This window comes from Pipistrellus kuhlii, unplaced genomic scaffold, assembly GCF_014108245.1.
Source record: "Pipistrellus kuhlii isolate mPipKuh1 unplaced genomic scaffold, mPipKuh1.p scaffold_m20_p_15, whole genome shotgun sequence".
Taxonomy (NCBI): domain Eukaryota; kingdom Metazoa; phylum Chordata; class Mammalia; order Chiroptera; family Vespertilionidae; genus Pipistrellus; species Pipistrellus kuhlii.
Genome location: NW_023425460.1, coordinates 33258383 through 33278324, shown reverse-complemented (window position 1 = coordinate 33278324; position 19942 = coordinate 33258383). Strand labels below are relative to the sequence as shown.

At 54.4% G+C, this 19942-nt stretch overlaps 1 protein-coding gene across 1 annotated transcript in view; it reads left to right on the top strand.

Annotated features, from left to right (window-relative positions):
• ARL3 (ADP ribosylation factor like GTPase 3) overlaps window positions 1–6847 on the top strand; it is a 29658-nt gene extending 22811 nt beyond the window's left edge. The window contains exon 6 of the mRNA XM_036437956.2: window positions 6572–6847. Within this exon, the coding sequence (XP_036293849.1) occupies window positions 6572–6619 (48 nt within the window). The 3' untranslated portion in view covers window positions 6620–6847. The remainder of the gene's footprint in view (window positions 1–6571) is intronic.
• Window positions 6848–19942: the final 13095 nt, after the last annotated feature.

Below are 19942 nucleotides of genomic sequence, written 5' to 3'. Positions count from 1 at the left end.
CTATGAGAAAAAAGAAAGAAAAAAAAACATATATATATAATGATTTTATATGGAGGAGAAACAGTTTGAAGGTCACTTAATTAGTTTATTAGATAGTACCGTGGTGTATAGAATTGGGTAGTTAAGACTGGGATTTCAAGGTTAATGAGATTAGATTATGGTTAATAGAATGATATAAATTTAGAGAATTTAACCATTATTTGAAATGAGTTATTTAATAAAAATGTTAATTAAGAAGGGAATCTGCTCTCTATTGTCCTTTAATGGTAACCTTTGGGGACTGCAGAAAGGTCGTGGCGTTTTCTGTGGAAGCATTTCATTGTGAGACACCCACTGGCCATGTCCCTCCCCCAGTAACGCCTGTGACCTAGGCTCTCGTCAACCCAGCCAGTGTCATGGTTTTTACTTTAAAAAGAGTCACTTAGGAGGAATTGTTTTCCTGCATTGCCTAATTCAAGTGCAGGCTTTAAATTATTTTTATTTTCTAAGGTTTCAAGGATTCCTAAAAATGAAAGACCTCACCAGAAAAATGTTCATAAGATCACTTTCAGACATGGATACTGCATAGTCATTACTAAAATTCCCTAAATTCCTGTTTCATCTTCCCTCCCTCCTCCCCTCCTGCTGCCCCAGGAGAGCCAGTCAATATGGGCAGAGCTACTAAAATGATCAGACACTCAAACAACATCTGGCACCATGGCTCTAATGACCCTAAAAGGAAAAATGTACAAAGGTTAAAAAACCAAACAAAAAAACTTCCGGATTTTTTGCTACAGTTTCAAGTGTTTAGAGACATGGGGTCTATTTTTAGTGTGTGTGTGTGTGTGTGTGTGTGTGTGTGTGTGTTTTAATCAGAATGTTTGAGAGACCCGTCTTCTACTCATAAATAACACCCTCAAGTGAGTGAGCCGGGGGAGCAGCCACAGATCCACCAGGTGGTGAGCTACACCTCTGGACTCAGGGGGCAGGAGGATCACTTCTTAGCTGAGCGGCCTAAACACATGACTTAAGGTTATGGAAGTTAGTGATTCCTGGGATGGATTTCAGATTCTTGTTCTACCTGATGTTCTGATGACAAATATGTGCAGTCTTGACAAGGACAGGCAATCCCCTATGTTGTTCCGCCGCCCCTGTTGTGCATGTGGAGACTGACTTTTGAGAGTTTCCAGGGAGTTCAGAACAGGCCTTTCTTTTGCCTGACAGATGGTGACCAGGAGGCCAGCCCCTTGTGTAATTAAAGCGGGTTTCCATGAGAAACTGTCCAGAGGAGGGCAAAGGCAAAGGGCAGTAGAAGCTGAAGGAGAACATCCATCTTGGAAGCCCTGCCTGCTGGAGGCCCAGAGTCCAGAGGAGCGATCAGAAGAGATCAGTTGTGTCACGTAGAGGGAGGCAGAAAGGGGAGAAACGGAACAACGCCTGGGAGGGAAACCCTGCAGCCCCTGAGCCAGACTGCCTCCAGACATGGAGGCCGCGCCCTCTGCGCCTGGGGGCTGGGCCGTGTTGCTAGGGCCTCTCCTGGTGTATGACAGCGAGCCCTGGGACTCTTCTACAAACAGCGAACAAAGGGCTTGGCTTAGAGCCAGAGAAAGGTAGAGCGAAATCAGCCTCTTCCACCTGCACATCTGAATTTGAACCCAGACCACAGCGCTGTCCTTGTCGGTTGCAGTGTCAGGTGTTTGAAGACTTTTTCTCTGTAAAACATCGTGTGTGTGTGTGTGTGTGTGTGTGTGTGTGTGTGTGTGTGTAAAATTGTACTGGAAGAGAATTTTCTTTCGGTGCAGAGATCAGCAGTTTCAGCCTGGCCTCTAGCCTTCGTCATAACAGAGACCTGCCTCCACCAGTAGCTTTGATCTAGCAGAAAGTTCTCGGGTATACCTCTTCATGCCCCACCTCATGCTCACACTTTCTTTTCACATCTCTCCCACGCTCCGTCTTCCTTCCTCCTCTAAACAGGAGCAGTGGTTCAGCTTGTGGTCTCCCCACTAGGAAGGGCCATAGCAGCTGGAGCCTGGTATGTGAGCTGCACACCAGCTGCACCTCCCAGGGAACGTTACACATTTCCTAGCCCAGCTCCTTGTTTCTTTTTCCTTTTTCCTTGGCCTAGGGGCCTTTTCCCTTAATATTATACCAATAGGATTTGGTATTTTTAAATATGACATTTACCACTGCTTTCCAGGCCTGGCATCAGTTATTTTTTACTCCAAGTGTTCATTATCTGCAAGTCAGACCTCAGGTTTATTTTTAAAATTTCAAACCTCTCTCCAGACTAAGAAAGCAAGCTCAGGACAGGCAATTTTGCTACTTCTCTGGTGCACTGCCCTTTGTCACCAGAAAAAAAAATATTAATAGCAAGCAATATTTTATGTATGCAGCATCCAGCTGCTCCTTGACCCTGGGGGCCTGGTGACACAATGGGATAGGCTGCATTGCTCAGCGAGGGCCTGAGCTCCGCCTCCTCCTAAAGCAATTACTGATGTGGCATGTAGTCCTCACGGCATAAAAAGCCAGGCCCACCCAACCATGGCTGCCACTGCTTCCTTCCAACTACTGAGCAGTGATGGATGCATCGTAGGGTGATCAAATTAACGGGAGCCGTGCAGCCCTGGTCCACCCTTCCTGGGCCTCTGAGATCCGTGATGAGTATTCCACCCCTGTGGTTAGGGGCAGCCTTCTATTTTTCCCAGTGGCCATATTAGGGGATAATCTCATGACACAGCAAAATTTATTTCCTCTCCACGAGGCCAAACAAAGCTCAGTACTTGAGGTTCAATGTCTCGCTTTAGTCTCTATTATTGAATTAAAGCTAATCAATTTAAATTCAGTTTCAACAAGAAGTGTGGTGGAGGAAGGAAGGGGAGGACTGCTCAGGCCACAATATTGTCACCCCCATGACGAAGATCAAATGTACAGAAATTTGGTCAAACCAGTTTTTAACAATAAAGGTTCCACCGTTAAACAAACTTATGAGTTTATTTCCTTCTTTGGAAGCAGAGCAGTAACCTACTTCAAGTAACTGATCACTTTTTCTCAGTCTGTTTTGAAAAAACAACAACAAAGCCTCGCCAAATTAAGGCAAGAGTGATGTGGAGCACTAATTTAAACTTGAGAAGCAGAAGGTTCTGCTGCTTGCTGTGATGTTGTCTCTAAATGTAGCGTTTCCATGAAGGCGGGGAGTGACTGCTGGGCCGGGCAGCAGGTAAACATGCAGCTCCTGCAGGTAGCGTACCTGGCAGCCAGGAATCCTGAGCACTGAGTGGCCAAAAACAGCCTCTGGCACTTAGCCTGGGGCTGCCCCAGCCTCAGGCCCCTCTAGTCAGAAATCCTAAGGAAGAAATAACTAGAATTGCTATTTCCCAACTTTAGGGTGATTCCCCGCTTCTCCATAAGCTCCAGGCAGAGCTCCTCCCGCCAGCACTTGCCCGCACTCATTGAGAAGTGGTCAGTGGTTAGAGTAGGGGTGTCGAACTCAATCAGAGAAGGGGCCAAAATCTAAAATCCAGCCTAAATCGAGGGCCGAATGGTTTACTGAACAGTCATAAACTGTCATTGTGATGGAAACGCAGCAGAGTGCAGTGATGACAGCGCGGTGCCGGCCACATTGCAAGGCCTGGCGGGACGGATTTGGCCCCCGGGCCTTGTGTTTGACACATGTGGGTTAGAGTATGGGCGCTGGAGCCAGAGAGCCTGGGTTCCCAGCCCGCCTCTGCCACACACTGAGCTGTGTCCCATTTCTTCCTCTGTAATGTGGACATCATAGTCCCTCCTTCACAGGGTGTTCAAAGTGTTCATTAAAAAGGTATAAATTGCTAAAACCGGTGTGGCTCAGTGGATAGAGTGTCAGCCTTCAGACTGAAAGGTCCCAGGTTTGATTCCAGTCAAGGGCATGTACCTTGGTTGCTGGCACATTCCCAGTAGGGGCTGTGCAAGAGGCAGCTGATCGATGATTCTCTCTCATCAATATTTCTAACTCTCTATCCCTCCCTCTTCTTCTCTGTAAAAAATCATTAAAAAATATATTTTTAATTTTTTTTTAAAGGTATAAATTAAGTACTGTAGACCAGACACCATGCTAGGTTCTGTAAACACAACCTCAAGCCAGTCTGATGTGGACCCTCCCCTCAGGGAGCTTGGACAACATATTATCTCTCCTTTTCGGTGGCCAATTTGGCACAGCTTGTCCTGAATTAATTGGAGAGGTATTAGCCCCATTGACTGCTGCCTCCCCAACTGCCCCTCATCTCCAGTGCTCTCTCTCCTCAAGTAATAACAGGAAAGGTACAACTCCTCAAACACTTGAGAGAGAGAGAGAGAGAGAGAGAGAGAGAGAGAGAGAGAGCGAGATCAATGATGAGAATCAATGATTGGCTGCCTCCTACACACACACACACACACACACACACACACACACACACACCACACACACTGGGGATTAAGCCCACAACCTAGGCATGTGCCCTTGACCGGAATCGAACCTGGGACTCCAGTCCCCAGGCTGATGCTCTACTCATTGAGCCAAGTCAGCTGTGGCTTGGGCCCCTTTTAAATCTCCCTGTGCCTCCCAAACTCCAGACTGCCGGGGCAGCTGCAGAGGCTCAGGGACCAGCAGGAGAGCTGGTGAGCACTGACCTCTGAGCGCCCTCTGTTGGCAGGACTGTGGCTGACAGGGCTTTGCCACTGCTGGCCTCACAGACATCTGGAGCACATGGCTCCCCTGCGGGGCTCCCGCATTTAAATCCCCTCCCTCCGCCTCCATCACAGATACCGAAAAGAAGGCTGCCCCGCACCCCCACATTCTGCTTCGGTTCCTGCAGCTGAGTAAATATTGTTCCTATCTCTCTGACTGTATTCGTGTTTAGTTAATAAAAAGAACTACCCCCCTGTAATCAGCCATAAAACCAGGGGGCAAACTGGCATCCAAAGAGTGTGGGAGCACTTGATTTCTCTGAGATGATGTGATTAAATACTGCAGGTCTCCGCAGAGGAGAGAATATGGAGGTGCATGCCTTTGATAGTGTTCGTGCGGGTTTCTGAAGATGGAAAGTGCTACCTAAGTGCTGAGCTATTCAGCTTGGAGAGCAGAGAGAAGATGGTTATCTTATTCATCCCTCTTGTGTTTGTAAAATCTTTTCTGTCTCCTGGCAGGTGATCATTTTTTTTCTCCTGGAAACCAATTAGCTACTAAAATTAAACATGCTTCTCTTTAAATTAATCCTTTTCATAAGATGGTCTTGAAACTGGCCTCAGCTTTGGAAGCCGGCAGCTGACCCAGTTGTGATTGGAGACGTGTGTGGAGGCCACCTTTCTCCCACCTCGGCGTTCTACCCCCTCTGTCCCGTCCGTGCCAGGGGCTGCCCACCTTCCGGCGCCGAGGTCTGCTCTGGAGCAGCCATCAGAGTATCTGGTTCTCCCGCCCAGGCCTTCTGATGGCAACTGGCAGAGTTTTAATCACTGTAGATGCAGGTTATGGTCAGATTAGCCGGGAGATAGGGTGGCTGCTGGTGGTTTTGCAGTGATGTATTGTTTATGGGATTAATGCTCCGAAAGCCCAGAGGTGTCAGCGGATATTTATTGCTTTAAGCTGGCTCAGCTGTTCAGGTTCAACCACCAGCTCCGTGGTCACAGGAAGTGCAGGGCTCTTCGTGTCATGTGTGCCCGGAGATGTGCAAATGTGACTGGGACCTCAGCTAGCTTGTACTGCAGACGTGCCGGGGATTTGGGGTGGGGGGTGGGGGTCGGGGGGAAAGGATCCTGCTTTGATTTTGTCGTGAGCTTCCAAGGGAACTCTGCACACCCCTCAAGGTCGGAGAGACTCTGGGGGAAAGGAGAGTATTCAGGGGTGTCTCCAAAGTGGGTTGAAAAGGAGGTCATCTCTGGCAGGCCAGGCATCCAGGAGAAATCCTGCCACCTGCCAGGTGGCTGTAGGCATTGTGTGGTTTTTACCTCTGTCCCTCTCCAGCCTTCTAAGAGAGGACACGTTCAAGGTCACTGTGCCTTTAAGGGAACCGTCTCCCCAGGCCCTCCGCTGGGTAACGCTTAAAGCTACAAGAACCAGGCCCGGACCCTGGGGCGCTGCACGGAGAGAAATAAATGCACATTACCCTAGTGTGTGTCTAGTAACGCACACTGCAGCTGGTTTGTTTTTCCAAAAAGAAATTTAATTTAACCCATGTTCACGGCCATGTGTAAACACACCGGGCACCAGAAGAGTGGCTTATTGAACGGAGTGCCCTAGCAAAGGTCAGCTTTTAGAAAAAGCCAAAAAGGGCTGGACTCTCTCCTGATAGCGCCTCAATCAGGCCTTGGAGCCAAGCAGATGTGTTTATTTTTTCAGAGGGAGTTCCTGAGAATCCATCTCAAGTTCAGACACTGGGCACTCCCACTCCCATCTCCCTCCTGTGCTCTCAGGGCCTCCCCAGGAGGTCACTGTGCCTGGTCACCCAGGTGGGCCCTGGGGCAGAGGCTCCCTGGAGGGAGTGGGAGGGGAGGGGAGGCCCACACCCGCCCCCGGGCTTGCCTGTGTGGTGTCTTTCTTATAACTAACGCTGCCTTTCTCTGCCCATTTTCCTCAAAGGACGGCATGAACTGGGTGTGCAAAAATGTCATCACAAAGAAGAAATAAAACCTAGACGAATGGAGACGCGGGAGCTTCAGGAACTGAGTTCTGTCCTGAAAAAAACACTAATTTGCTGCTTTCTGACCAAATGTTTTTCCATCTGTGTACAGCTACAGCTGTTTGAAGAGAGGGTACAACACAGTTTAAAAAGAATCCCTATTCCAGCAGTAGATTTAACTGATCTCTGAGGTTCGGTATCATTTTTCAAATAAAGGAATTATTTCCTCTGCATAATTGAAATAGTATTAAATGTCTCAAAGCACATGATTAGAAAATGAGATCTTTTAAATGAGCAAGAGATTGCATTGCAGTTCAGACAATTCCAGTGGGCTTTTCCTTTTTTTTCCTTTAAAAAAAAAAAAAAGTAAAAGAGAAAGAAGCAGCTTATGCTGCGTTCGTTTATTTACTGACCTGTCCCTTGCTCTCCCCGTGGTTTTGGAAGCTCGGACAGTGTTTGCTGGTGCTGGGCAGTGACTTTTACCATCACCAACGGGGCCAGGGCTGCGTTCCGTCCGGAGGGAGGCCGCTGGGGGAAGGGGAGGAAGAGCAGATGATTAAACCATCTTGTCATGCAGGTAGAGGCTGAGTGTGTAATCCTCACCCTTTGGAGAGGAAAAAAAAAAAATCCTTTCTTGCAAACAAGTCACCACATAAACATAGCCCATCCCCATCCCCCCCGGCCAGCTATACAGGGAAGCAAATTCTTATGACTTTTGACTATAATGACATGTGGAATGTGAGAAGAGGTGGGAGGTTTAATTCCAGAAAAATTACAAGGTCCTTAGAAAGCCCGCACACAGAGGGCTCGGGCCAGCGCAAACAGGCTTTCTCCGGCTCAGTGGAGCAGGGAGCAGCGACTCCGAGATTAGCTGGCTTCGGCGCGGCAGTCCTATAGAAGGGATTTCTAAAGCTCAAAGAATTCTGTGTCTAAATGATCACAATAGGCCGTCGCTATCAGATTTTTTAAATAAATGCAGCTTTACCATGAACCTGCTCCACTGAGGAGAGGCAGGCAGATCGATTTTTTTCAAGATCAATTTTTACAGTGCTGGCAACGTGGGGGTGCGTGGAGCTCACAGGCGGAGAGGGCTTGCTGCTGGGAAGAAGGGGTGTGATTGCAGGGGCCACTCCCAGGGAGGCCCGACTCACCCCAGCTGCCCATCTCCCCTGCCTCTCCAGCAAAATGTGTCCTCTGTTGATTGATTGGAGGGAGGCTGCTCCCGCCCCACGGCTGCAAAAAGAGCTTGTTTTCCCGAGTCTTAAGAAATCCCTCGCTTCAAGCATGAAAGCTGGCCAGAGCATCACCCAGCTCCTGAATTGAACTCTGTTCTGGTGCCTGAGCCGAGGGGTTTTCCGAGAATGAATAAGGGACTGTCCAGTGGCTGGCTGGTGGGCCTCAGGGGGCCAGCTGCCTTCTCAGCCCAGGAGGTGGCCCTTCCCAAACCCATTGAGGCCGCTCCAGCCCAGCCCTCCGCGCCCAGCTTTTCTGCACCACGCTGCGCAGGTGAGGCTGAAGCGTGTCCAGCCTCAGAGCCTCCTGGGCTGGGTGTCACTCCTGCAGGCGCGGAAGGCTGGGCCGGGGGTGCACCCCGGGGACAGGCCTGTGAGGGCTAGTAAAACAGAAGGAGGTGAGGTTTTTTCCCAAACCACCGAGACGCCTGCTTCCTGCTGCCTCCTCCTCTGGCTTCCTTGTCTCACCCAAGGGCCTCTCCCACTTTGAACAAGGAAAACAGAATCACAAGAAACCAACACCCCCTGCCATCCAGCTGGAAATGTGGCTCCAGGGCTTAAAAATGGGTTTTCCCTCCAGATAGTGCACCGGGGATGCGAGCTGAGGGACAGCAGCCTGCTGTGAGGGCTGTGATTTTGGAAAGATGTGATCAGAGCTTTGGCACTGGATAGTCTGCAAAGTACTTTTGTTCTTTTGCCACCAACTTCAGGAACTCTTTGCAAGAGTCCTCCCAGGCCCGGGCCAACAGGCAGAAGCCACTCCCCTCCTCTGATAACAGCCTCCGTGAACGTTCACATTTGCTTTGCAGCTAAAGACAGAGTGGCATGGTAGATGTCACAAGCTTTCATCTTCCCTTTGAACCCTGCTGGCCCCCCCTGGGGGCTCACGGGGCAGATGAGAGATGCCTGAAAAAGGCAGACTTTTAAGAGCTCCCATTTGTAAAAACAAAATACTTCTAAAGTCCCCTCTCCTCTCCCCGGCCCCACTCCCACCCCCCGGGGCCATGACCAGAAGATAGAATGTGAAGCTAGAAAGGGGATGCCCGGTGGGTCTCCCATCCTCCCTCCATGCGCCTCTGCATCTGAATGTGCGGGGGAGGGAGGGAGGGGCAGCAAGGCCCGGGTGGGGCCCCAGGATGTGTGCTCAGACCAGTTGTGAGAAACACGCCCTTCCCCTCCCACTGACCTTCCCAGTGCAGCTCCTCCTGGCTGGATCCCCAAGCCCAGTGCAGCACACCCTTTCCCCTTCACTCTCCCCTGGTTACTATGGAAACAAGGGTGTCATTGATGTGGGCTGAGCCGGGGGAACATGTCAGGCGGGCAGGCGCGAAGCTGAAAGTCAGCGCGTATGCCGGTGGGTACAAATGTGCCGGGAGAGAAGTCCACGGGTCCCACACTGCTGAAGGCCACCGTCCTGCCCCCTCCCTCCCTCCCTCCCTCCACTCCTCCATCCTGGCTTTGGACAAATTTCTTTATTCCCCTCTGGGCTTGAGCGGTGGCTATTTTTGTGTTCCTCTGTGCCTCACCCTCACTGTGGCCACTCCTTATCCGGACCTGCCCTGGAGGGTGACGCCATGTCACCCCCTCCAGGACTCGTCCCTTTGATTTCTCTTTCCTTCTCAGGGGCAAGTTCTTACTCCCTTTTATTTTTAGCTCTGCACTCCATGTGGTTTCAGGGTTCAGTCTGATCCATCGAAAGTTTCTTTTTATATAGTCCCCTTTGAAAATGATAAAGACGTGGACGCGGTATTTGGTCATGTGGAAAATTCACTGTATAATTTAGATGTCCGTCAGAAATCCAGCCAATAAAATCTAGCTGAAGCGAAGGCCGCCTGGAATGTGTTGTGTTCTTTGCTGAAGCTCAGAGAGGGCCTGAGATCTGTTTGTTGTTTCAGAGGTTAGCATTCCTCAAGGTGCTTTTTTTCTCTCTCTCAGAAGGACGTAATATTAACACCACCAATAACAAAAATAAAAATAACCGCTTAGTAAGCTCCCCCACCTACCAGGCACTCCGCACGCATCGTGGGGCAGCATTAGGCCTACTTTGCTGTGGAGGAGACCGAGGCCCTTCCTGGGTGAAGGGTTTTACCCAAGACCACAGAGCTGTTAGTGCAGGAGGGGCCTGGGACCCGGGCCTGAACGCTGCAGCCCGCTGCCGCCTCGGGAGCCAAGGACAGTAGCAGCCCGTTTCCCAGCAGCCCGAGCCCCTAGCCTTCACGCCCAGCTCTGCTCCCTGGCCATTTCTGTCCCAGGTGTTGGCTATCTTCTGTCCTCACAGCACAACTGCCTGTTTTTGTTTGTTTGTTTTAAAAATATTTGTATTGATTTCAGAGAGAAAGTGAGAGTGAGAGAGAGAGAAACATCCATAATGAGAGAGGATCATTGATGGGCTTCCTCATGCATGCCCCAAAGTGGGGATCGCCCTGACCGGGAATCAAACCCATTACCTCTTGGCTCATAGGTCGACACTCAACCACTGAACATACCAGCCAGGCCACAACCATGTATTTCACACCTTCCTTTGCACAGATGGAAAAAGGGGTGAAGACAACAGGAAAGTTAGGGCTGACAAGGATGTTTGCAATGATCTGATCCTGGGTCTTACTTTTCAAGGGGGTTCAGAGAGGGGGATAGACGGGCCCACAGCCACACAGGAGGTGGTGGAGCAGGCACGAGTCCAGGGTTCTGCCCCCTGGAGCAGAGGAGATACCGCCTGGCTCTCTAAGGGCCCACCTCTAACGGCAAACAGCTGGCAAAATAGAAGGGAGCTTGAGGCCAAAGGAGAGAGGTCTGGTGTTGCCAGATAAATGGCAGGACATTCGGTTAAATTTCAAATAAACAAGGAATCATTTTTAGTATAAGTATATCCCATGCAATATTTAGGACATACTTATAACACTAAAGAAAAAAAAGTAGTAATTGTTTATCTGAAACTCAAATTTTATTTTTTATTTATTTATTTTTAATATATTTTATTGATTTTATACAGAGAGGAAGGGAGAGAGATAGAGAGTTAGAAACATCGATGAGAGAGAGTCATCGATCAGCTGCCTCTTGCACACCCCCTACTGGGGATATACCCGCAACCAAGGTACATGCCCTTGACCGGAATCGAACCCGGGACCCATCAGTCCCCAAGCCATTGAGCCAAACCGGTTTCGGCTGAAACTCAAATTTTAACTGGCCATCCCGGTTTTGGGGTTTTGTTATTTTTAAAATACATATATTTTATTGATTTTTTTTACAGAGAGGAATTGAGAGGGGTAGAGAGTTAGAAACATCGATGAGAGAGAAACATCGATCAGCTGCCTCCTGCACATCTCCTCCCACCGGGGATGTGCCCGCAACCGAGGTATTAATGCCTTTGACCAGAATCGAACCTGGGACCTTTCAGTCCGCAGGCTGACGCTCTATCCAGAGCCAAACCGGTTTCGGCTGGGTTTTGTTATTTTGCTAAATCTAGTCACGCTATCCAGAATGCCTGGCTCTGGTACAATTTTAGTGTGTCCTCTGGAGTCGTCTATAAATCAGCTCTGTGATCTTGGACAAGTTGGTTACTCTCCCCGAGCCTGGCCTCTTCCCCTGTGGAATGGGATTAAAGTTATAGGGAGATTGGAAGGAGATAAAATGTCAATAAAATACCTAGACCTCGGGCAACAGTCAGCCTGCAGTGGGGACACTCTGTGCCTCCAGTTTCTTATCTGCAGAGGGAGGTGATAGTCATCTCCCGCCAGGCATTCTCCGGAGGATTAGCGGAGGCCTGCATGTCCAGTGCGTAGTCTATGCCAAATCATCGGTAACTGTTACCACGGGGGAAACTCTGAACCCAGGCCTTCCCGGGCCCCCAGGCCCTCTGCCCGGCCGCCTGGCCCCTCCATGGCAACTTTCCTTCCTGGAGAGGCTGGCAGTCCCCTCCCCCGGCAATCAGGTTCGTAAGTGGGAACACACTCTTGTCAGAGGCTCCTGATTGGCTCCGGGCAAAAACACAGTTTAGCGCTCAGTCAAGCTGCATTTTAGGGCCCCTGTCTCCCTCTCCCTCCGCTCCCCGCTTAATTGCAATCTGTTCAGTAATTTCCTTTTCCAGCACTGCAGGAGCCGGGCCGGGAGGAGGGAGAGAGCTCCCACTCCCTGCAGAGAATCTGCTGGGCCAGCACTGTCAGGGGAGTAGGGGTGTGTGTGTGTGTGTGTGTGTGTGTCCACAGCCAGCCACACACATGAGCCTGTGGAGATCTGACCAACCCCCCAGGGTCCGTCAGACCAGGGCAGGACTGCAGAGTTAGCATGTAATCCTTGCAAACACTATTAACTGTAGGTAGTATCGCCCACAGTTTGGACCCAGGGTTCACAGAATTTGACTCACTTGCTCAAAGATCACACAGGAAGAGCAAGGCAGAGTCAGGATTTGAACCCAAGCCTGTCTGACTACGGGGCTCCAAGTTCATAGCATGGTTTCTCTTTCCCTTTAGGCTTCTAAGCCACATGTGTCAAACACAAGGCCCTCGGGCCAAATCCATCCCGCCAGGCCTTGCAATGTGGCCCGCACCACACTGTCATCACTGCACCCCGCTGCGTTTCCATCACAATGACAGTTTATGACTGTTCAGTAAACCATTCGGCCCGCAATTTAGGCTGGATTTTAGATTTTGGCCCCTTCTCTGATTGAGTTCGACACCCCTATTCTAAGCCCAGAAAAGAGGCTAAGGCAGTGGTCGGCAAACTCATCAGTCCACAGAGCCAAATATCCACAGGACAACGATTGAAATTTCCTTTGAGAGCCAAATTTTTTAAACTCCTTCTAATGCCACTTTTTCAAAATAGACTCGCCCAGGCCGTGGCATTTTGTGGAAGAGCCACACTCCAGGGGCCAAAGAGCCGCGTGTGCCTCGCGAGCGGCAGTTTGCCGACCACTGGGCGGAGGCGGCCTCCTGCACAAAGGGACATGGAGAGGTTTCTGTTCCCAGGTGACAGCCGAGCCCCAAGCACACCAAGCCTTCGCTCCAGAAATGAAACACTGATGGCAGGCCTGCAGCGCGGCGCCCGGGAGGGGCAGGGTTTGAGGAGAACTTGCTTGGCTACCGGACGCTGAAGGCTACAAGGTTGGGGGCAGGACTGCCACGAAGCTAAGCCAACTGCTGCTCCTGTTGGTCACTGGCTACTGCTGTTTCCCAGCTGAGGAAACCAAGGCCTGCAGAGGTGAGGTCACTTGCCTGGAGTCGCACAGCCAGGAGATGGCGTGGCGGGGGTTCCTGCCCCCTCCAAAGCCCGTTTTCCTCCGGGACGCCTGCCTTCTTGTCTAAAGGAAGGGCCCTGACCTGCTGGAGCGGGGCTCCAGGAAACAGGGAGGTGGTGGGCCAGAGGCCTACCTCTGTGTGCCACCCACCTCCTCTTCAGGACCCAGGTGACTGCAGCTCTGGAGGCCACCAGCAGAGGGGGCAGGGGCCCCAGCCCCAACCTGACAGCAAAGAGGCTGGATGGCTGTTGCTCTTTGGGCCCTGACCTGGCGTCAGCTGCCTCCATCCCCTTCCAGGGCTCAGCAGCCCCATCCAGCCCTCCGCCCCCTTAGATTCTCCAGGGGAAAGAGAAGGGCCCACTGGAGACACATGCACGAATCCACTGCCCACCCAGTCTTCCTTTGCCTGTTTACTCACGTTCCTGACACTAGACAGGCCTGTCGCCTGGGCCACCGCTGGCCCGTATGGGAGAGGATGTGCACACCGGGGTGCAAGGCTTGGCAGGAGCCCAGGGCCCCTCAGCGGCATGGCCTTGGGTAGGGCCAAAGCTGCACAGCCCTAACTAGTACACCAACCGGTCTGGCTCTCAATATTCCCCTCCCCCCCCCCCCCCCCCAGCCCCCCAGTCCTCACTCCCCCCTGGGTGACCTGCTCCTGAGCTGGAGCCGACCAGTCACTGCCAAGACGTCGGAATCACATGAAACCACCCCCTGGCCCTTGGCATCTGTCCGGGGGCACGGATCTTGTGAACATGCATGGGGCCTCCCTGGAGCCTCCAGATGCCAGGACCAAAACATCTTCCTGCCTGCGTGCTGCAGGTGGCTTTTGGGAAGAAGGGGATGAGGAACTTTGGTTTGTAAGCAACAGGGGGTGCAGTCTGGCCCCACTCTCCCTTCCATTCCCCCAGCTCCTGCGAGGAGTCAGCCAACTCCCTAGCTCCTATTCCCACCCCCTGAGACCCCCAGATCGGCCAGAGTGGAGAGTTGAAGGAAGAAAAAGAGGAAGGAAGGGCTGGCCGGGATGCTGATCCAGGCAGGGGGGGAGGTGTCTGCACAGCTGCAGGCAGCCCCCTACCCCCGGGCTGTGAATGGGCACATCACCCCCTCCTGCCCGCCTGCCACCGCTCCTGAGACAGTTGGTCCTAATGAACGCAAAGCAGGCAGGGCAGCTGTGTGCATATCCATATGCATGGGGAGGTGTATATTTATCCTCCCGGCCCACCCCGCCCTGCAGCTGCCGCCTCCCCTCCGCCAGAAGGGTGAGTGGGCACAGCACCCCTGCGGCTCCCAGGCCTGGGCCTCCCCCCCTTCCTCCCCCTCCCCCCACAGCCCACGCCCACAGCCTTCACTTGACCCATTTTGGAGGCAGAAGTTTGTGTGTGTGTGTGTGTTTGAGAGAGAAAGCGAGAGTGCACACTTCATTTCCCCAGTTGGTGCTTTTGATTTCCTCTGAAGTATCTTGATTGCGGCCATACAATGGCATCTTGCTGCCAGTGCTCCCTCAGCAGCTTCTGGCTCCGAGCCGCCCGCCGCCTCCCCAGGGCTGGTGTTTTCTGCTGACTCTGGGGCCCAGGCGGGCTGGCAGGGAAGGAAGAGGCCTGGTCTGGGCTTCCATCCTTTGACCTGAGCAGCAGGACCTGCCACCGTCCTTCCTGGCCCCCTGCCCCCCTCCTCCTCCCTGACTTGGACCTGAGGCTGCCTCCTCTCTCGCCACCTCGCCCTCTCCTGCCTGGCCACGCACCCACTCTGTTCTGAAATGCAGTTCTGCCACTCAGGTGCCGTCAGAGGCCCTGTTGCTGTGGGGTACTCAAGGCCAAACTGTTTATCCTGCCATTCAAGGCCCCTCTGATCTGACTGACCCCCAAAACTTTAAAAAATATATATATACTTTATTGATTTTTTTTTACAGAGAGGAAGGGAGAGAGATAGAGAGTTAGAAACATCGATGAGAGAGAAACATCGATCTGCTGCCTCTTGCACACCCCCTATCGGGGATGTGCTGGCAACCAAGGTACATGCCTTTGACCAGAATCGAACCTGGGACCCTTCAGTCTGCAGGCCGATGCTCTATCCACTGAGCCAAACTGGTAGGGCAACCCCAAACCTTTTTATAAACCTGTCAATCATGGACTCGCACACTTACCCTGAGCTTCAGGTGAGCTATCCTCCCTGCCCCTCAACGTCACCCCAAAATCTAATTTCCCCACCTGTGCTCAGAGCCACCTCCTCCCTGAATCTCTCCTCTTTTGTGCTTTCCTTGCCCCCTTTTTCAGGCCATGATTCAAATTCTGTCCCCTGAGGCAGATGGCCTAGTACCCTGGAGCCCACAGGGCTCCCTCTGAAACTTCCAGAGCCCTGACAGCAGAGGCTTTTGGCATTCATTCATTCATTGTCCATTCACTCATTTACTCAGCAAATGTCTCTTGGGCAGAGACAAGCTCTCACAATGTCTCCCTCCCTCGTGGCCGGTTCCCTCACGCCTTTCTGACCTCATCACCCACTCTCTGCCCCTTACTCACCCTTTCCATCCACACCCACCCTCTCCGGTTCCTGAAACAGGCATCATCCGCCTCGGGCAACGCTTGTTCCCTCTTCCTGGGACACTCCAGCTGCAGAGCCCCAGACCTGCCTCCTTCGCTCTGGAGCCTCTGCTCCATGTCCCCTGCCCCGCCCACTTCCCTGGATAAAAACTCCGCTGCCTCTCTCTTCTGTGACACCCCCCCCCCCCCCCGCCCCTTGCTTTCCTTTCCTTCATAGAACTTATCTTCAGCTCACATCGATTGGTTTCTTGTTTGTCATCTGTCCCTTCCTCCCTAAATTATCAGCTCCAAGAAGGCAGAGCTTGTTGTGTTCACCAAAACACCCCCGTTTGGGAACGGTGCCAGCATTAGAACCTCAGTAACTACCTGCTGAGCGAACGGCTGAGGGAATGAATGGAACAGGCACTGTGCTCGGCTCTGGAAAAACCGAAGATGACTAATATTCCGTGTCCTCCAGGGACACACGGGCTCGTTGGACAAGTAAGCGATGCAGCTGGTAGCCAGTCAGTTAAAATACCAGGGAAGAACGTTACGTGCATGGGGGTGGGACCGGCTCACAGAAACATAAACACTGAGATAGCCATCGATGCCTGAACGCCGGGCCGTGCCAGCACAGACCTGGCGCTTCACGGGGGTCATCTCATGACTCCTCGCTCTGGAGAGGGCGGAGAGAGGTCCTGGGGGGGAGGGAGGGCAGGGCTGTAAGTCTAGCAGACCGCCAGGCAGAGGGATCAGAAGAGCTACGGGGGCCTGACACCACACGGGCGGCTGGAGGACTGACGAAGCTTAGGCTTTGGATGGGGAGCACAGGGAGCTGCCGCGGGAGGGATGGCATTGGGTGTGGCTGTGGAGTAACTGTTGGTGAGGCCTGGAGCTGCCCCTCTGCATGGATGCTCCCTCCCTCCTCCCTGCCCGGCCCCACGGAGAGTCAGTGCCTGATGACAACACCCAGCTTACAGCAGGCGGCCAGGGCCTCCAGGTAGACCAGAAGTCCATACCACCCTTCACACACGATTCTTGGAAGCCTGCTCCCTCATTTCGCTCCTTACCTGCAGTGTTGAGATGTTGCCTGTGCCATCTCTAACTCCCCCGCCCCCACCCTCCTGCAAGCTGTTACCAACTACCACACACCACTTCACACCTCACCCTCTTCTTGCCTGAAACTAAATTAAAAAAAAAAAACACACACACAAAAAATGTATGAGTTCTCTCTCAAGAAATATCCAATTATTAAAGACCTAGTGCAAGGATAAATACATATCTCAGTGCAGAGGAATCAACCACAAAGCATTTTTCAAACACTGGCCGCCTGTGGAGGAAACACCCAGACTCCCGTGCAGAACTCCCATTGTGGCCCGTCCCTGCGCCACAGATGCCAGGGGCGGGATTTAGGGAAGAAGCTCTGGGCTCCCGAAGGCTTCCCTCACCAGGGCCGAGTCCCCTCCACCCACCAGGTTTCTGTGTTCTCTGTCAGAGCCTTCCCGGGGAAAGAGCGCCTTGAGGCTGTCAGTTCCCTGTCCCCGGGGAGAAGACGCCTCTCCTGGAAGGGAAGGAAGCTTTGGGGTGCAGGTGGAGAGAGGGGGTGCTGGGAAAGGAAGAGAGAAGCGGAAGGAAGGAGCTGCTGTTCCAAGGCCAGCCTCCTGCGGGCCCAGGACTCTGCCGTGAGGATCTGCTTCCAGCCCACCCCCTCAGCCTCCAGGGGCCATTCTGGGGTCCCAGCCTGGGTCCCGGGGCCTGGCCTCAGCACTTCAGCGCGGAGGAGGGGAGGGCGATCCCAGAGGGCCTCCAGGTCATTCCTTGCCCCTTCCGCTCAGGAAAAAGGCCTCAGGGGCTCCAGAACCAGGACCAGGACCCAGGCTCCAGAGACCGCTGCTCCTGAGCACCTCCAAGGCGGGGCTTTCCAAAGCCATCCAGGGAGACAGGAGAGGGGCTGGCGTGCGGGGGTCTGTCCGGGGACGCCCAGAAACCACCTCCACTTCCCTGAACCCCTCAGCCCCAGGGAGGAGCTGCCCCTTTCTCTGCGGCCCAGAGCCCGGGTGAGTCAGAGCCGGACCTGGACCGCCCCCCGCCCCCGCCCTGCCCCCGGATGTGCCGCGGAAAGTGGGGCAGGGAATCCCCCAGGAGCCAGGGCTGGTCCTGAGAGCGATCACGGGTCTCCGCCGCCCGCGGAGGGAGAGAACGCGGTGACAGCCCGGGAGCTGAGTGGGTGGTGCGAACGGGGCGCGGAAGATCCCGGAGGGAGGGGAGGGCCCGGGGCCCCGACTCAGCGGCCGCCCCCCCCGCCCCGCCCCCGCCGCCCGGGGGGAGGGGGAGGAGGGAAGGGGGGGGCCTTTGAAGCCGGGAGGGGCTTTGATCCGGGTCCGCCCCGCCGGCCAGATGCGCTGGGGGAGGGGCGGGGAGCGACCCGCCCTCGGGCCCTCCTCTCCCCTCCTCTCCCCGCCCTTCCTCCCTCCCCGCCCCGCCCCTCCCTCCCCGCCCCCCGCACCGCGTCCGGGGCACCGAGACCGTTTCCGGCCGCTGCCGGGGGCACCGGGTGCCGCCCCCCCCCTTGCAGCTGTTGCCCAGCTGCCAGCCGCGCCCCGAAGACAGCTGGGCGCGGGCGGGGCGGGGCGGGGCGGGGCGGGGAGGCAGCGACATGAAAGCGCCGGCCGCGGGGGAGGCTCAGGAGCCCCCGGTGGTCCCCCCCCCCCCCCGCCCGCGTACATCTGGGCCCCAGGACTGGGCCCCTCCCTGCCCGCACCCCCACCCCCATCCCACCCCACCCCCTGGCGGCGGGGTGGGGGAGCCGCGCTCCCGACGCCCAGCCTTCCCGGAAGGCTCCTCCGGGGGGCGGAGGGCACGGGTGTGAAAGCGCGTCTCCGGGCCCTCGGCAGAGGGAGGGCAGGCTGTGCTGTGGGTGCCCCAGGGCCTGAGCGCCCTCACCGGTGCGGGCCGCGGACCCCCCCCCCCCCCACACACACACCTTCTCCGCAGGCCGCGTCCTGGGCCTCCGCTGCCCCTGCCGCTTCGGAAGCGGTGACAGCTGCTCCCACAAAGCCGGGACAGCTGGGAGGCCGGGACAGCTGGATGGGGCGAGCTCTGACTCCCTGCTCCCCGGGCTGCCCCGGCACCCGCAGGCCGTGCCCCAGGCGGCTGGCTGCTCTGCCTCCAGCCTCCGCGTGTGCTTGTCTGCGCGAGGCTTGCAGAGCTGGGACAGGTGTGGGGGCTCAAGCCCATCCCGGCGCCACCTGAGTCTCCTCTAGCCCAAGCTGGCGGATGCACCTGGGGAAAGGGTCCCTCCTATCTGCCGGGGCAAAACTGGGCCAAGTGGGAGAGAAACTGGGCAGCTTTCTGCTCCTGGCTTCTGACTCCTGGCACAGAAGATGCCCCAGCGTCCCTGACAACCAGAGAAAGGGCAGTGCGACAGGCACAGATGTGAGTGGAGCTAAACCGCTCTGTGTCCACCACCACCTGCCCCGGGCTTCCTTCCACCCTGGGCGGGAGGGCGCTGCGCTCCGGCCATCTGCCCCCTCTCTTTAGCCCCAAGCAGGTGCAGGGGGCGAGGAGGGGCAGGCCAGCTGTTGTCATCCTGCTCCTGGCTCCCGGCCCACGTAGAAGGGGGAGCACTGAAACAGGGGCCCACCCGCCCCACAGTCATTTTCTACTCCCATGGGACAGGGCAGAGGGGCTGAGCAGGACCAGGCTGGTTTGGCCCGGCCAGCCCATGTCCTCCAATCTGGCTCTCCTTTTTTTCTGAGAAGAGGGGAGACTAGGGGTCTGTGAGGCGTGGACCCCTGGTTCTACCCCAGAAGCTTCTGTATGGAAGGGTACAGGCTTCTTCACAACGTAAGCAGACCCATGCAGGATTAGGCAACAAATCAAGAGATACTTTTTAGAGGTCAGCTCCCCTGAAAGAAGGGCCTTTGGTGTACCCCACCCCCTCCTTCCACCCCAGGGGCCCCTGTGGCATGCAGGAGCCTGGACAGTCCCTCATGGCTGCACCCCTGAAACCCCAGGATCTGTCAGAATTCCCGGGGAGTTAGGAGTGCAGATTCCAGTAATTCAGACTGAGTCTACGTGGGGATCTAAGATTCAGCCCTTCAGCAAGCTCCCGACACATGCTGGAGACCTGGAGCAGCTCTGCCTCAGGGGACAGAGGGAAGATGTGCTTCTCCTGCTGCTACCCACTTCCATGCCTCCCAGAGCCAGACTATCCATCCTGCCCGTTCTTCCATGCTCAGGGGCCAGCCTGGAGCCGAGTGACCCCACCCTCCCAATGGGGGGGGGGGGGTCTCGCTCTGCTCATGCAGCACTTAGCATGTGCTCAATAAACACTGGACTGAAGGAGGT